A 13421-nucleotide genomic window follows, 5' to 3' on the forward strand; every position below is an offset into this window, starting at 1 on the left:
TAAATAATCTTATGTTTGTCTTAGATATTTCCACTTACTAAGACATCATTTTTTTGCATTGTACATTTGACTTGTATTGGAACAAAGTTGCTGGTGAAAAAAGCAGTTCCAATTTCTGTACACACAGGCCATAGCAAACAAAGGGAAAGTGTAAGTACAGATGGTGTGTCTACAATGTCCAAAGAATTTCTGTTTTTAAAAAAAATTTGCAAAGATTGGGAGAGGGAAAGGGGAATTACGGAGTGGATAATATCCACATATTGCAGATACTACAAATCAGAAATGCGTGCACACCACTGAGAACTCGTTTCCTATGCAAAATCTCAGAAAAAAGCCTAAAACTGTGACTCCCTTATCCAAAGCCTGAGCTTCTTGGGCAGGTTTCTGGTCTTTTTATGTGTTTTTTGAGATGTACTTGGGGTGGGAATTTTTCTCGCCTTGCAAACTTCAAAACAGTGCTCGTCATGCGGACAGAGAAAAAAGCTTTCTGCCAAGCTTTCTTCAAAAAAAAAAAGAGTAGCATGTCTCCTATTTGTGTCTTATGCTATATATCTTATGCTTTTTCTCCGTGCAAGCAGCTGTAAACTGTGTCTCATTAGCAGTTTTCCTCAATCAGTTTTTTATGTTTATTCTGTGGATGTTGAGGAAATTCATCCTTAGCATTCCTACTCGATTTAACCACATATTGAGGTCTGACACACACACACACACACACACACACTGCTGCATATCTTTTACATTCCTGGATTCACCTGTGGTGTTCCTGAAAGTCCACTGAGGTAACAAATAAATTATGAGGCACACATGTCCAGATGTGGCTTTAGCAGAACTTTCCTACGCCGCTCTCTGGGCTCAACCTAACTTCACAGCGCCAAGTCACAGATACTCAATGCGCAAACTGGAAGACTTTAAAATATGCGGTAGAAATAAATTTCCACTAAAACTTTAGAAGATCCCCTAGCGCATAACTCAAAGGAGGTACTCGGAGACTAGAGTATTAAGTTTCTGTACTGTTTGAATCAACAGTAAACTCTATTATGTCTGTTTGTATTTTAGAGGGAGACACTAATTATTCATTTTTAATGATACTACTGAGGTAGAGATCACTATCGACTACTGTTGTTGTTATAATATTTCTTTAGTTATTGTAGTTAAAAGCCTAAACTTGACTTGAGTGGTCATTTGAATCTAATTAGTTTATGATAACGCTTAATAACTTATGCATTAATATGTATTATGTAACATCTGTTAATAATGTCAGTTGGAACATGATTAGAATTTTAAGAAATCAAGGGAAACATTTAACACAATATAACTTGTTTGAGTTTTGTGGGTGAAAAATTCAGGAATAAAAATCTCATTCACACCTAGGGGCAATTCAGCCTAAAACTAGAAACTGGAGAACCCAGACAGAATGGCCAGAGCGGTTTGAGCTGACAGAAAGGCTACGGTAACACAAATAATCCCTCTTTATAACCGTGCAGGGTAGAAAAGCATCTCAGAATGCACAACTTGTCAAACCTTGAAGCAGATGAGCTACAACAAAAGAAGACCTCATTGGGTTCCACTCCTGTCAGCCGAGAACAGAAATTTGAGGATGCGGTGGGAACACTGTGCCGCTCTTATGCATGCTAGTTGGACGATGGCAATTAAACAAATTTGCTTTGCCTTTGTTATGAAAAGTTTGGAAGTCACTGACCTGTGACTCATCAGAGGCAACAGCTACAATCACATTGTGTGTGTGTGTGTGTGAGTGTGTGTGTGTGTGTGTGTGTGAGAGAGAGAGAGAGAGAGAGAGAGAGAGAGAGGAAGAAAATAAAGACAGAGAAAGTTATACCTTAGACCATGTGATGTCTGGTTTGGGCACTCCATGGGCACGACATGGCAAAGAAACGGGTGTTCCTTCTATGGTACTGAACACTTGAGGGCCATGTTGAATAGTGGGCACCACTAGAGCAGAAACACACACACACACACACACACACACACACAGGAAGAAATGGCTTAACCTCTTTTACTCTGATCAATTATCCAATTATCCAATTATAACTATTATCTAATCAGACAATCATGTGGCAGCAGCACAATGCACAAAATCAAGCAGATATAGGTCAAGAATCCCATACAGGTCTCTAGAGCTTTGCTAAGAATGGTGTGAAAAACAAAAAAACATCCAGTGAGTAGCAGTTCTTTTGGTGGAAATGCCTTGTTGAATTGACAGGTCAGAGGAGAATGGCCAGACTGGTTGGAGCTGACAGCAAGGCTATAGTAACTCAAATAACCACTTGTTACAACCGTGGTGAGCAGAAAAGCATCTCAGAATGCACAAAACATCAAATCTTCAGGTGGATGGGCTACAAAAACAGAAGACCACCTCAGGTGCCACTTCTGTCAGCTAAAAACTTGAATCTGAAGATATAGTGGGCAAAGACTCACCGAAACTGGATAGCTGTAAATTGTAAAACATTGCCTATTCTGATAATCTGATGCCACAGCCTATCTGTGAATTGTTGCCGACTACATGTATTTATCCATCTTATAACGGCTACTTACCCAGTAGTAACAGTATGGTGTTCATAAGAAAGTAGCCATTGAGTCCCATCTTACCATATACGTGGACGGTGGTGGTGTGATTGCTAGCTCCTGCCACATTTTCGGCCACGCATGTATACTGTCCCTCATCCTGCACACTGACTCTCTCTATATGCAGACTGCCATCACGCCGGATACTCACATACGGTCCTGAGGTCAGCTGTCACACATGTGCACAGAAACGTTGCAGACACATCCATCTATCAATACAACAAGCAGCATAAGGATCTCTAATAAAAGGTGGATATATTGTTGAATCTCACCAGGGTGTTGTCATGGAGCCAGTGTCTCACAGGCAGTGGGTTTCCAGCAAGCAGCACACATGGTAAAGTGACCTGCTGCTCCTCTATCACACTGACCTCTGCAGGACTCAGCGCTATCACAGGGGTGACTACACACACACACACATATAGAGCAACTCACACAGTTATACAATACACAGATGTTTGCAAGACAGCTCCATAAAAATCAGACAAATCACTCCACTGACCCATAGTGCTCTGACAGATGGTGTGAGCATGCTGCTCCTTTCCAGAAAAAAAAACAGATAAAAAGCTTGGTGGTGTCCAGACACATGTACATACATCACTCATATACTCAACTGACAGTATACTCACATCAAACTTTTCATTACTGTTCATACTTTCCTTTAAAATCCTTCCAAACAAGTACAGACTATTTTGAACACATACACCATTGCGTGTAAGTACGACAGGTACCGACCAGAGACGGTGAAGGCTAAAACGTGCTTCCTCCGAGACACGTGAATCATGTCAAACTGCTGCTCATGTTTCGTCTGTGCAGCGTAACACATTCAGATAAAAGTGCTATCCGCCCTCTTCCGCATACACGAGCTAACAGACACCTACGATTGGCTAGTGTCTTTATGATTGACAGCGGAGAGTGAGTATGTCACTCATCCCCCTTTCAAACATTTATTTAGTGGAAACACTGATACACTCAGTGTTTAGCCTGTTACATTTCCATGGTTAACTCAGAGGATGTATAAAATATACGCATCATTGGGCTGGTGGGGCAAAGCAGAGAATTATGGGACAACTGAGGCACATGGGAGCACTTCATTTTATGACCTTTAGCCTACATTTGGCACTATTGTTGTTTTTTAAGGACCCCACACACACACACACACACACACACACAAAGTGACTCATATGCATCCACACTCACAGACCTGAGTCAAGCCTTTGAAAGTGATTGCATTTTTTTTTTTTATAAAAAAATGTTAAGCTCTTCATAGAAGGCATGCAGGTTTTTTTTCCTGTATGAGCCAGCTCATCTGATGAACACTAGCTTTGAAGTATGACAGGCCTGTGGGATGAGAACTCATCTCCCAGAAAGATTAAAAAAGGCTGCACTAGGAGTCATTGCTGTTTTTCCAGCTCTTTGATCATTAAAAATATATATAGTTTCTACATTCCATTCATTCTTTGAGTATACAGCTGAGGTGAAACCCCTAAACGCCTTAAAGACCTTCTCTTAGTCACATATACAGTACTTGAATTTAGGAGATCCATATGTTTGTTCACACACACACACACACACACAAAACATGAATGTTCTCAGTTGAGTTCTGGTTGAGTTCTGTGCGTGGTCACATCTGGTCATTCACTTCTGCATGAAGCAGCATTCCTTTGAATACTCTAACTCCCCACACACACACGCACACACACACACACACACACACACAAATATCTAAACACACGACTCACTACTTTTCGTAACTGAATATGAGTAAAATATCAATTTAACCAATTATTCAGAGTGATCTTTAGCACAGGTGGCCTACAGATCACTCCTCAGTAACAGGACTGTGAAATAATGAATGTTATCTGAGACTGTTGTTCTGGTGCTTATCTCAAAAAAGTGCTTAAATGCACACTTAGGTTCCAAAGGAAGTCCCACAGGTCCAAAGGTTTAAAAAAAAAAAATCAGCCAATGCCACTGTTGACTGCACTGATAGCTGGGAGTATAGGCAGCATTGCACGGAAAGTCTGAAATATTACATATTTAAATGTGGTTTTCCAGACAGGAATTCAACTTGCATTAAACTTAAAGGAATACCTTTCACTGTTAAACAGGATTTAGCATAAGATATGTAGTAAATATTTAGCAATTAATAAAAGAGAGAGTGTAAGATTTCTTACCCAGTCCTGTGACAGTGACACTGACTTTGGCTTGGATTTTGCCAAACTGGTTTTGAGCTTCACACACATAAGTGGTCCCATCTTCAACCCAAAGGTCTAAAAAACAACAAGAACCATCAGAACCAGGTTATTCAGGAAGCAGCACCAGAGGATTTGAGACTAAATAATAGGATAACTGGGTCAGTGTAAGAAGCTTAACCCAAAGCAACCTAGGTTGAAAACTCAGTACTGTGTGTGAAGTTATCTTGCTCTCACAGAACATTTCAAGCCAGATTTCTGCTAAAAAAAAAATTGAAGCATATAAGAGGCTCAGATTCAATTAAATTGAGGTAGACCCAAGTCACCCAAACCCACCAATTTGCTGTGGTGTCTTCACTGACTAATCGCCTCCTTACTCAGTAACTGACTTCTGGTGCACTTCTCTAGGCAGAGTCATGGTTGTGTCATATTCATTCCACTTTTTAAAAACCTTATTTAATGATGCTCAGCAGGACGTTCAAATTTTGGTATATTTTTTTTAATTACCAAACCCCGATTGTTACTTTTCCAGGAACTCTGTCCCAGACTTGTTTTGATAGCTTCTTGGTCTTCAAGATGCTGTTTGTTCAGGTATGTTCTCTAACAAACTCTGGAATCTTCCAGTAACAGGTGTATTTATTTTGAGATCACATGACGTTGCCATATGCCTTCTGAAGCCAGGTGGTTGATCCATAAAATAATTTAAGAGGTTCCACGGCAAGAGGGAAGTATTTATGCAATCCCCATAATGCAAAGGTTTACATTTTGTATTTGAAAATAACTTAACAGACTATATTGATCCCCCACTTCAATAATATGGGCTATTTTTTATAGATTCATGGCATACAAAATTCACGCCATAAATGTTCCAGTTTGTTACACTACAAAATGTTCAAAACTTCAAGGGGGTAAATATTTATGCAAGTCACTGTAAATTTGCCTAAAACTATTTTGTTGAGACTTTCTATGTGTCATCTGCTAGTGACGTGTTTTCGTGGGAGCTTGGTGCGTTCAGTTTGGTTAAATAATGTGTGATCCTAGTCATAAGCGCTAGGAAGATATTCACTAGTTATCTGCAGTTCTCCATCCCTCTTTTGGGTGAAAGAGCTGTGGCCATGGCGACGGGAGAAAAGGGCGGTGTTGTCCTCTCGTCTCCAGGTGATGCGTGGCTCGGGGTGGCCCTGGGCGTGGCATGTCAGGGTGACGTTAGAGCCGATGTCTGCAGCCACGTTGGAGGGCTGCCTCGTGAACTGAGGAGTGGCTACAGAGAGAGAGAGGAGATTAAAGGTGTAAGAGGAATTCAGCCAATGCTCAGACTCCTGTAGTCAGATATGGATGTGAGCATACATACGATTTGCATTTACCCGTGAATGTCCTAAAACTACTTGTTATTGGCATTACTTTGTAGCCAGACACTAATTTGGATAATTGTTTCCCAAAATAATGCTGTAAATTCATCAGATCCACTAAATCAAAGCTGATGTTCCATTACAGCTTCCATTAAGAAATTATAAGCGGCATTAAGAATAACACACATTAAAAAACTGCAGATTTCAATTTCAGATGGTGCTAAAAATTCTGATTTTTGCACTGCTAATGGCACGATGCTAACTCCATATCACAACTCGTCTCACACACGCACACATACAATCCGAATTAAATAACTGAAAAGCTAACATGACAGCTCAGTAGTTTGCTTACAGCCCACGTCCAGTCTGATCTTGGCCTGTGCGGTGCCTGCCAGGTTCACTGCCACACAGATGTAATCTCCAGCATCGGCCGCTTCGATCTGTCGAATGCTCAAATTGCCCCCATTTGGATCCATACTTACAAACATCGACATCTTCACCTGCTTGTCACCTGCAAGTTAAGTATACGTTATACAACAGACTGAAGCTAGCACAATATAACATTTATTTTTAATATAACATAACAGATTTTACTGTGTGAATGCAGGTTAAGAAGGCATCCCTCACCTTTGTACCAAAGGACCTCTGGCTGTGGAATTCCTGTTACTGTACACTCCATGACAGCAGTCTGTCCTAAGCCAACCAGCAGCCTGCTCTTTGGTACCATCACCTGGGGAGACTCTTGGGATTCAGGAAGAGGATCCAAGTTAAACAGGAAAAGTGCTCTTAAACTCAGTTAAATATGAGAAGTGTTCTTTCTTAATGAAAATGAATCTAGCAGCTATTCAAGTGCACAGGAGTATTTATCCTGTTTTCATACAGTTATTATGTGAATAAAACCTCAGACTTCTACCCTGACTCCAATTTAGCCACGCCCACTTGCTGTTTTCGAATCCATACAGTTCTGTAGCACGTAATCACAAAAATGCTCTGGGTCCAATTTCTTGAATCTTTCCAGTTGACAGGCCAGTGGTGTCACACATCATTCTGGATCACTCTTAAGGCATGGGTGGCATGGTAGAATAGCGGGTAGTGCTGCTGCCTTGCAGTTCCAGGGTCCGTGGTTCACTTCTGAGCTTGGGTTACTGCCTGTGTGGGGTTTCGCATGTTTCCTCTGAGTTTTCCGGTTTCCTCGCACTCTCAAAAACATGCCACTAGTTGAATTGGCTGCTAGATGTGTATGAGTGTGTGCTCAATCTGAGGTGTATTCCTTCCTTAGTCCATAGAGATTCTTGGATAGACTTTGGATCCACCATAACCCTGACATGATTAAGGAATTACTGAAGAAAAATAAATGCTAATGCCTGATTAATATTGAAATAGCTGGAATATACTAGTCAGTTGCATGCTGCTTGGTTTAAGGATGCCCCTAAAAATCAGGTTATGATGATTAATCATGAGGTTAAATATCTAATGCACTGACAGGTTTAAATCATACATTACACTCAAGAATAACTGATGAAATTTTTTCATACTTCTAGAGTCCCTTTTCTGCAGGGTTTTGACTTTATGGTCTCTTCTGATTCACATGAACCCTGTGTCTCAAATGTTACTAACCGATGTAGCTGAGGAGGGCGGTCTTTGAATCTGTCCCCGCTACATTGCTGGCCAGGCAGCCATATAACCCTGCGTCCTTCTGCAAGGTGTTCCTTATGACTAGTGTACCATCTGGGATCATCTTGTGCCTGGAGAGAAAAGAAAACGACATGCAGTGTTAATATCCAAAAGCACAGAAAGAGAAAGCCTGGAGAAACGCTCATATCACCATAATACCTGCTGTTGCGTAATGTTTGTGAGACTACTTACCTGCTGGAGCCTGTAATGAACATGTCATTGTGGGTCCACACCACTGTAGGAGTAGGATAGCCTTTAGCCGAACATCTGAGCCGCACCTCATCTCCTGTACTAAAGGTCTGGTTCTGTGGGTTCACCGTCACTATCGGCCGGGCTGGTGAAAGAAACATGCTTTGGTTAACTGTAACTGTAACTAACTGAATTTGAGTTATTTATATTCCACATACATCAAACCCTATACACATGTACACACAACACATGAAACACTATTTCCAGAGATTCATCATTTTAACTGCAAGTGTTCTCTTCATATTCCCTCTCGTCTCCACTGGATCACAAAACCAGGAGTATTGATTCCAGACCCTCCCGATTTGGTTTCACGATGTGTAACTCATTCCACAAGGGTGTGCTTTCATTGTTATTTCTTTTCCAACTGCCAAAAAGTCCTTTAGAGACCCATCTCTCTGCCTTTGTGCTTCAGTTTTCCTATGGCCAGTTGGTGATTTACAGACTCTCTCTGTTCTGCTTCCCAGGCCCAAGCAGAGGCATAGATTTGTGCCTCGGCAAAGAACTGGCACAACTTGCTCTAAAAGACTGTAATATAATAGATTCAGGAATGACTGAAAATCTGGAAGGATGCACCAGACCCAACCAAACCAAAGCCTGGCTGACATCAGGGGTATACTCTCCAACACTGTTAATATTCTGGCTGTGGAATTGGAGATTGTAGTACATTCAGAGATGTTTTGATTTCTCACTACTAGCGCTGCATTAAAAAGGCTCAAAGTACACAAGGACTGGGGGTGGGTGATACAGCTAAAATATTTATCCCAATACTAGATTTTTTGATTATATTGACAATAATGGTATACATCATGGCATTATTTTTGTTGACTGTTTTGACAAATGTACAGTATCACACAAATAATTAAAATTTTTAATCTTTATTTGATAACAAGCGCAATAAAACACACCTGTGAACCATTAAGACGTGCTGAGTTATTAACCTGTTGCAGCAGTGCAGAAATAGCTAATGTTCTTAAAAATTCTAGTTTGAGATTTGAGAGACCTCCAGCCACTCTGTTTTCCATGTGTTAGCTGAATGTGGTTTATGTAAAGATTAAAATAAGATGACATGCTGTTACAGTAAAATAATTAGTAGAAGTATGGTAGTGTGATGCATCTCGCCACAAAACACAGTTACTGTTACAACCATAAAGTGGATTATTTTCCTATAACACCTTGTCCTGAAGTGGTTTATTCTCCTTATATTACAACAATTTTTATTTATTAAAGAATGACATAATGTTTTTTAAAATTTATTTGTAGCTATATTGAATGTTGTGGAGCATTATTTCCTGTTATCACTTGCATTATAATGGGCGTTCATCCTCTCGCCATGTCTATAATCACTTCAAAGCTAGCTAATAGCAAGCATCATGGGAGTGTTGGCCGTCCTAATAATTTATGGCCCTATCAGGGACAACCACGAGTTTCAGAAAAACTGACCAGTGTACTGCCCACTGCTAATTCTGACTATAAACATGATCCTATCCATGTGGCTGTTGAGCAGTCATGCTTAGTATGGTCGGATGTGGCCTGACAGTCATACTTAGCTGTTGAGAGGCTGTTCTGTGCCTGGCTATAAAGCTGTAATTATCCTGAGTCTTAGTCACTAAAGCACACTCTAATAGACTTGGCTTCCCTTAGGCAGACATTTAACAGCTCAACCAGCCTCCTCCCGCTCTAACTTCACCTCCTCAACCAGCCTACGGCTAGCTTACACATTTACACACCTTTAATGTCTTCCTTAGACCTTTCTGATATGAACAGATCTGATAGTAGGGTACATCTGAGTGCCTTTCATAAGGTATTTCACTTTTTAAAAAGAAATTAACAGTTAATAATCTGAGGACTGCCATTATATGGCTCTGGAGATGAGAAAATCCATGCTGTAACCTATAGCAGGGAGCTACAGATAGATCAGAACAGACACCAGAGTAATGCATACGTGTGTTTGGAGGGATGAATCTGCGTATATGTGTAAGCTTGTGATGAACTGTAAAGAAATCTGGGCAGTTGTCTCTGACCTGTCCAGGCCCCACCATGTCAGCAGTCCAACTTCAAAGAGGTCATAATGACTAGGACAACACAGGGGTCCCAACAGGTGGTTATTACGCACTACACACTCTGCACTACACACACTTATACACAGAGTGTGTGACAGCTGTTTGAAAGGCTGAGACTGACACAGTTGAGAGAAGCTACACTTGGAGAACGTGAAGTTGGACAAGAATAAAAGAAAAAGGGAACAGACATAGATGGAAAAAAGTCAAAGAGGAAAGAGTAAGAGCGACTTCCTGATCACTCAACAGATGTGAAAAATTATAAGATGCAAACATCATTCATATTACAACGTCTTTCTTTAAACACTTGATTCACAAAAAGAAGCACACAACTCTGAGGTTATATAACGTCTCGGGACGTTCTGAGGCTTTCTTTTCTATACACGGTCACATTGCATTTTAATATTCTTAAAACAACTGCACCATTGGACTGGAGCCCTGCTGATGACATCCCTACTTAATAAAAATAATGCGCTGCCAAGACAAGGAACAAGATCCTAATGTGGCGAGATAATAAAGTCGTGGCCGAGACTAAGTAACGTTGCCAGAAATGGGTCATTTTTGACTATTTTTGTTAACATCAGTACTAGTATAATGTTAGCTAAGTCAAATATACATTGATAGATTTCATATCACCTTAATGAACTTAAAACATTCTTCATTTACCGTGACAGAAAATGAGAGCGCGGGGAAGAGAAATCGAGAGGAGACGAGAGATTACTAATGTGAAGTAGAGGAAGGGGACAGGGCTTCCAGGGTGTCAGTTAACATCAGAGCGCTCAAAACACCTCCGCAGCTGTCAATCATTCCAGATTCATGTGTTGATTGGTGCATCGCCTTAAAAAAACAGCTCCCTTTTCCGTACTTTTGAGTCAGAACTCATAGCAGCATACTCCGATATTAAAATGCGTAATTCCCAGGCAAAATGCATAAATGTTGGCGGGTCTGCAGCAACCTTTACCTTTACCATATAGTAAAGATATTAGAAGTATTACTGAATATTAGATATAAATCTAAAATTGTGCACCAAATAAAAAGTTCTAGTACAGCCCTGTACATCTGTTTAGAATGAGATAATAAGTTTAGAGTAAGTTTATAACTATGACAAGAACAGGAAGTGAAATCTTGCTGAGGTAGGGTGTATGAAATTGAGGACTAGCTCTCTCTGTACTTAAAGTGTGATGCTGCATGAATGGAAAGAGCAGCGTATCTCATAGTGATCCAGTTGGACTGTAAGTCATTTTCACACATCCTAGCTATTAGAGTGAAATATTGGAGCAGGACTGTGCTGAAAATGAATCTGGTGCCTGAGACGAGTTGAGAGCTCTCTTCTGCCAGAAGTCCCAATTCCAGCAGCATAAATCTTACTGTGTCTTAAATGTCCATGAGGAAATTCGAGCACTATGCACACGCCTTCAGACGCCAGAGAAGCAGTAACTCACCACATGATTTGCAAAAAAAAAAAAAAAAAAAGTTCAAATGGTTGGTTCGCAAATCATCTGCCAAGTTACTGCATCTGTGGCTGTTTGAAGATGTGTGTTAGAATTTGCTCGCAAGTTCCTTGTCTCTCTGGACATTTACGACTTAATAAAAACGAGAACAACAGCAGCCTATACAAAGTGAAGAATGGATGCCTCAGTGACCGTGTACACACTTACACTGCACGCTGAGGTAGACGCGAGAGGCTGATGCTCCACCCTCATTGGCTGCGACGCAGCTGTACCAGCCAGCATCATCTGTCGTTACACGCTGGATCTCCAGTGAGAGGTTGGAGGTGAGCCGAGAATGTGTGCCCAGTCGAACATCCACACCACCTCGCTGCCAGGTCAGGTTAAAACGTACGGTGCTGGCCACCACACAGGTCAGCAACGCAGTGGAGCCTGGTGCCGCTGTTACGTTGAAGGGCACGGTGATGACCGGTGGAGGCTCTACACCCAGACAAACACACAAATACACAAGGAGTCAGTAAACATTTCAGCATGTGGAGGGGTTTCCCAGGCCTCCACGCAAAGTGTACATTTTCTTAGCTGTTCAACACGTTTTTCTTCAAACGTGTGAATCTTTCTTAGATGCTGACAGTTTTGCAAAGCAAATCTGATCTATGAGGAAAAAGGAAATTGTGAGTTATTAGTGGATTAATACATGAGAAGGGATTATTCCAAAGAGACACATAAATATGGAGGGAGAGAGGATGAGTTTGTCACTTATCATGCAAGTGATCTTATGACAGCTGTATTAGCAAAGCAAATTTGCACTGCAAGCCGTTATTACACTTTGGTCAGAAGACACAGTGCAGCACTTCCTCCCTCTCTCTCTCTCTAGGAACAAGCACTCTGCTATTCTTAGAAAGGGATAAAATCTGAAGTCCAGGCCCTGATAACCTCTAGAGAGGGTTGTTCAAGCTGAAGTTGTTTAATTATACTAACATGTTCCAAGTCAAATTACAGCACATAAGCCCTTCTACTAGGGTTTCAAATGAAGTAATTCAGCGTCAGTGTGTTTTTGGCGCACCAGTAAAAAGTGAAAGGTTTGTCAGGCTCAGTAAGCACTGATGAAGATGATGTGGTTTCTTAAAGCGTTTTGTTCTGAGGAACCTAAGCATACGCTATATCCTCTGTGAGCTTACACAGCAACTCTGTTATTCTTGAGAAGACTCATCTTTAAGTTCATAGCATCCTACAAAGACCAAAAGTTTCCACATATTTTAATACTAACTCTAAAAGAACACACCCGCCCACACTGAACTAAAAGTCTTGCTCGACGTGTGTGCGTGCTAGAGCGAACAGGAAGTAAATCAGAGTAGTACTGCACATCCAATTTCATCCGGGGAATGCTGATCTCCTCTTGCTTGGGTTTGGATGAGGGGAGATTTGAGGCAATTTCACACTTGGCTTCCAAGCTCAAGGATTGATTCTCATGTGGGGAAGAGCTTCATCATTACATTTGAGTTTTCAAACATTTTCTTTTATTTGAAAAGCTCATTTGAACTTGCGCAAAAGTTCTTTATTTTGCTTGACACGGGTTGATGCTTCGAGTGAAGGTCCGTACTTATATACTTCAGGTATTTTAGGAGTATTTACTTGAACAGCTTTCATGGTATACTTTCACATGAGTTCAGATATAACAGACTTCATTTTAAATGGACCAGAGATCGGCTCCCTGGGGTGCAGCTTTCACACTCGACCAAACATACCAAACACTCAGTGCAAATGTATAACATCCTTAATGTCATACATCTCATGGAACCACATATAGCCAATCATATGCATATTGTGATACCTAATAACACTTTCTTTCCCTCATTTTTCTCCTCAATT

The 13421-nt window shown here is 40.8% G+C and overlaps 1 protein-coding gene across 2 annotated transcripts in view; it reads right to left on the reverse strand.

Moving 5' to 3' along the window:
• hmcn1 (hemicentin 1) overlaps nucleotides 1-13421 on the reverse strand; it is a 101464-nt gene that overhangs the window by 56293 nt on the left and 31750 nt on the right. For both annotated transcript variants that reach the window (XM_053231677.1, XM_026917968.3), the window contains exons 11-20: nucleotides 11763-12032; nucleotides 7991-8132; nucleotides 7742-7869; nucleotides 6752-6865; nucleotides 6477-6635; nucleotides 5842-6036; nucleotides 4758-4853; nucleotides 2856-2983; nucleotides 2608-2752; nucleotides 1838-1950 (exon numbers count right to left, since the gene is read on the reverse strand). In XM_053231677.1, coding sequence (XP_053087652.1) covers nucleotides 1838-1950; nucleotides 2608-2752; nucleotides 2856-2983; nucleotides 4758-4853; nucleotides 5842-6036; nucleotides 6477-6635; nucleotides 6752-6865; nucleotides 7742-7869; nucleotides 7991-8132; nucleotides 11763-12032 — 1490 coding nt within the window. The remainder of the gene's footprint in view (nucleotides 1-1837; nucleotides 1951-2607; nucleotides 2753-2855; nucleotides 2984-4757; nucleotides 4854-5841; nucleotides 6037-6476; nucleotides 6636-6751; nucleotides 6866-7741; nucleotides 7870-7990; nucleotides 8133-11762; nucleotides 12033-13421) is intronic.

This window comes from Pangasianodon hypophthalmus, chromosome 30 (assembly GCF_027358585.1).
Source record: "Pangasianodon hypophthalmus isolate fPanHyp1 chromosome 30, fPanHyp1.pri, whole genome shotgun sequence".
In the NCBI taxonomy this organism is placed as follows: domain Eukaryota; kingdom Metazoa; phylum Chordata; class Actinopteri; order Siluriformes; family Pangasiidae; genus Pangasianodon; species Pangasianodon hypophthalmus.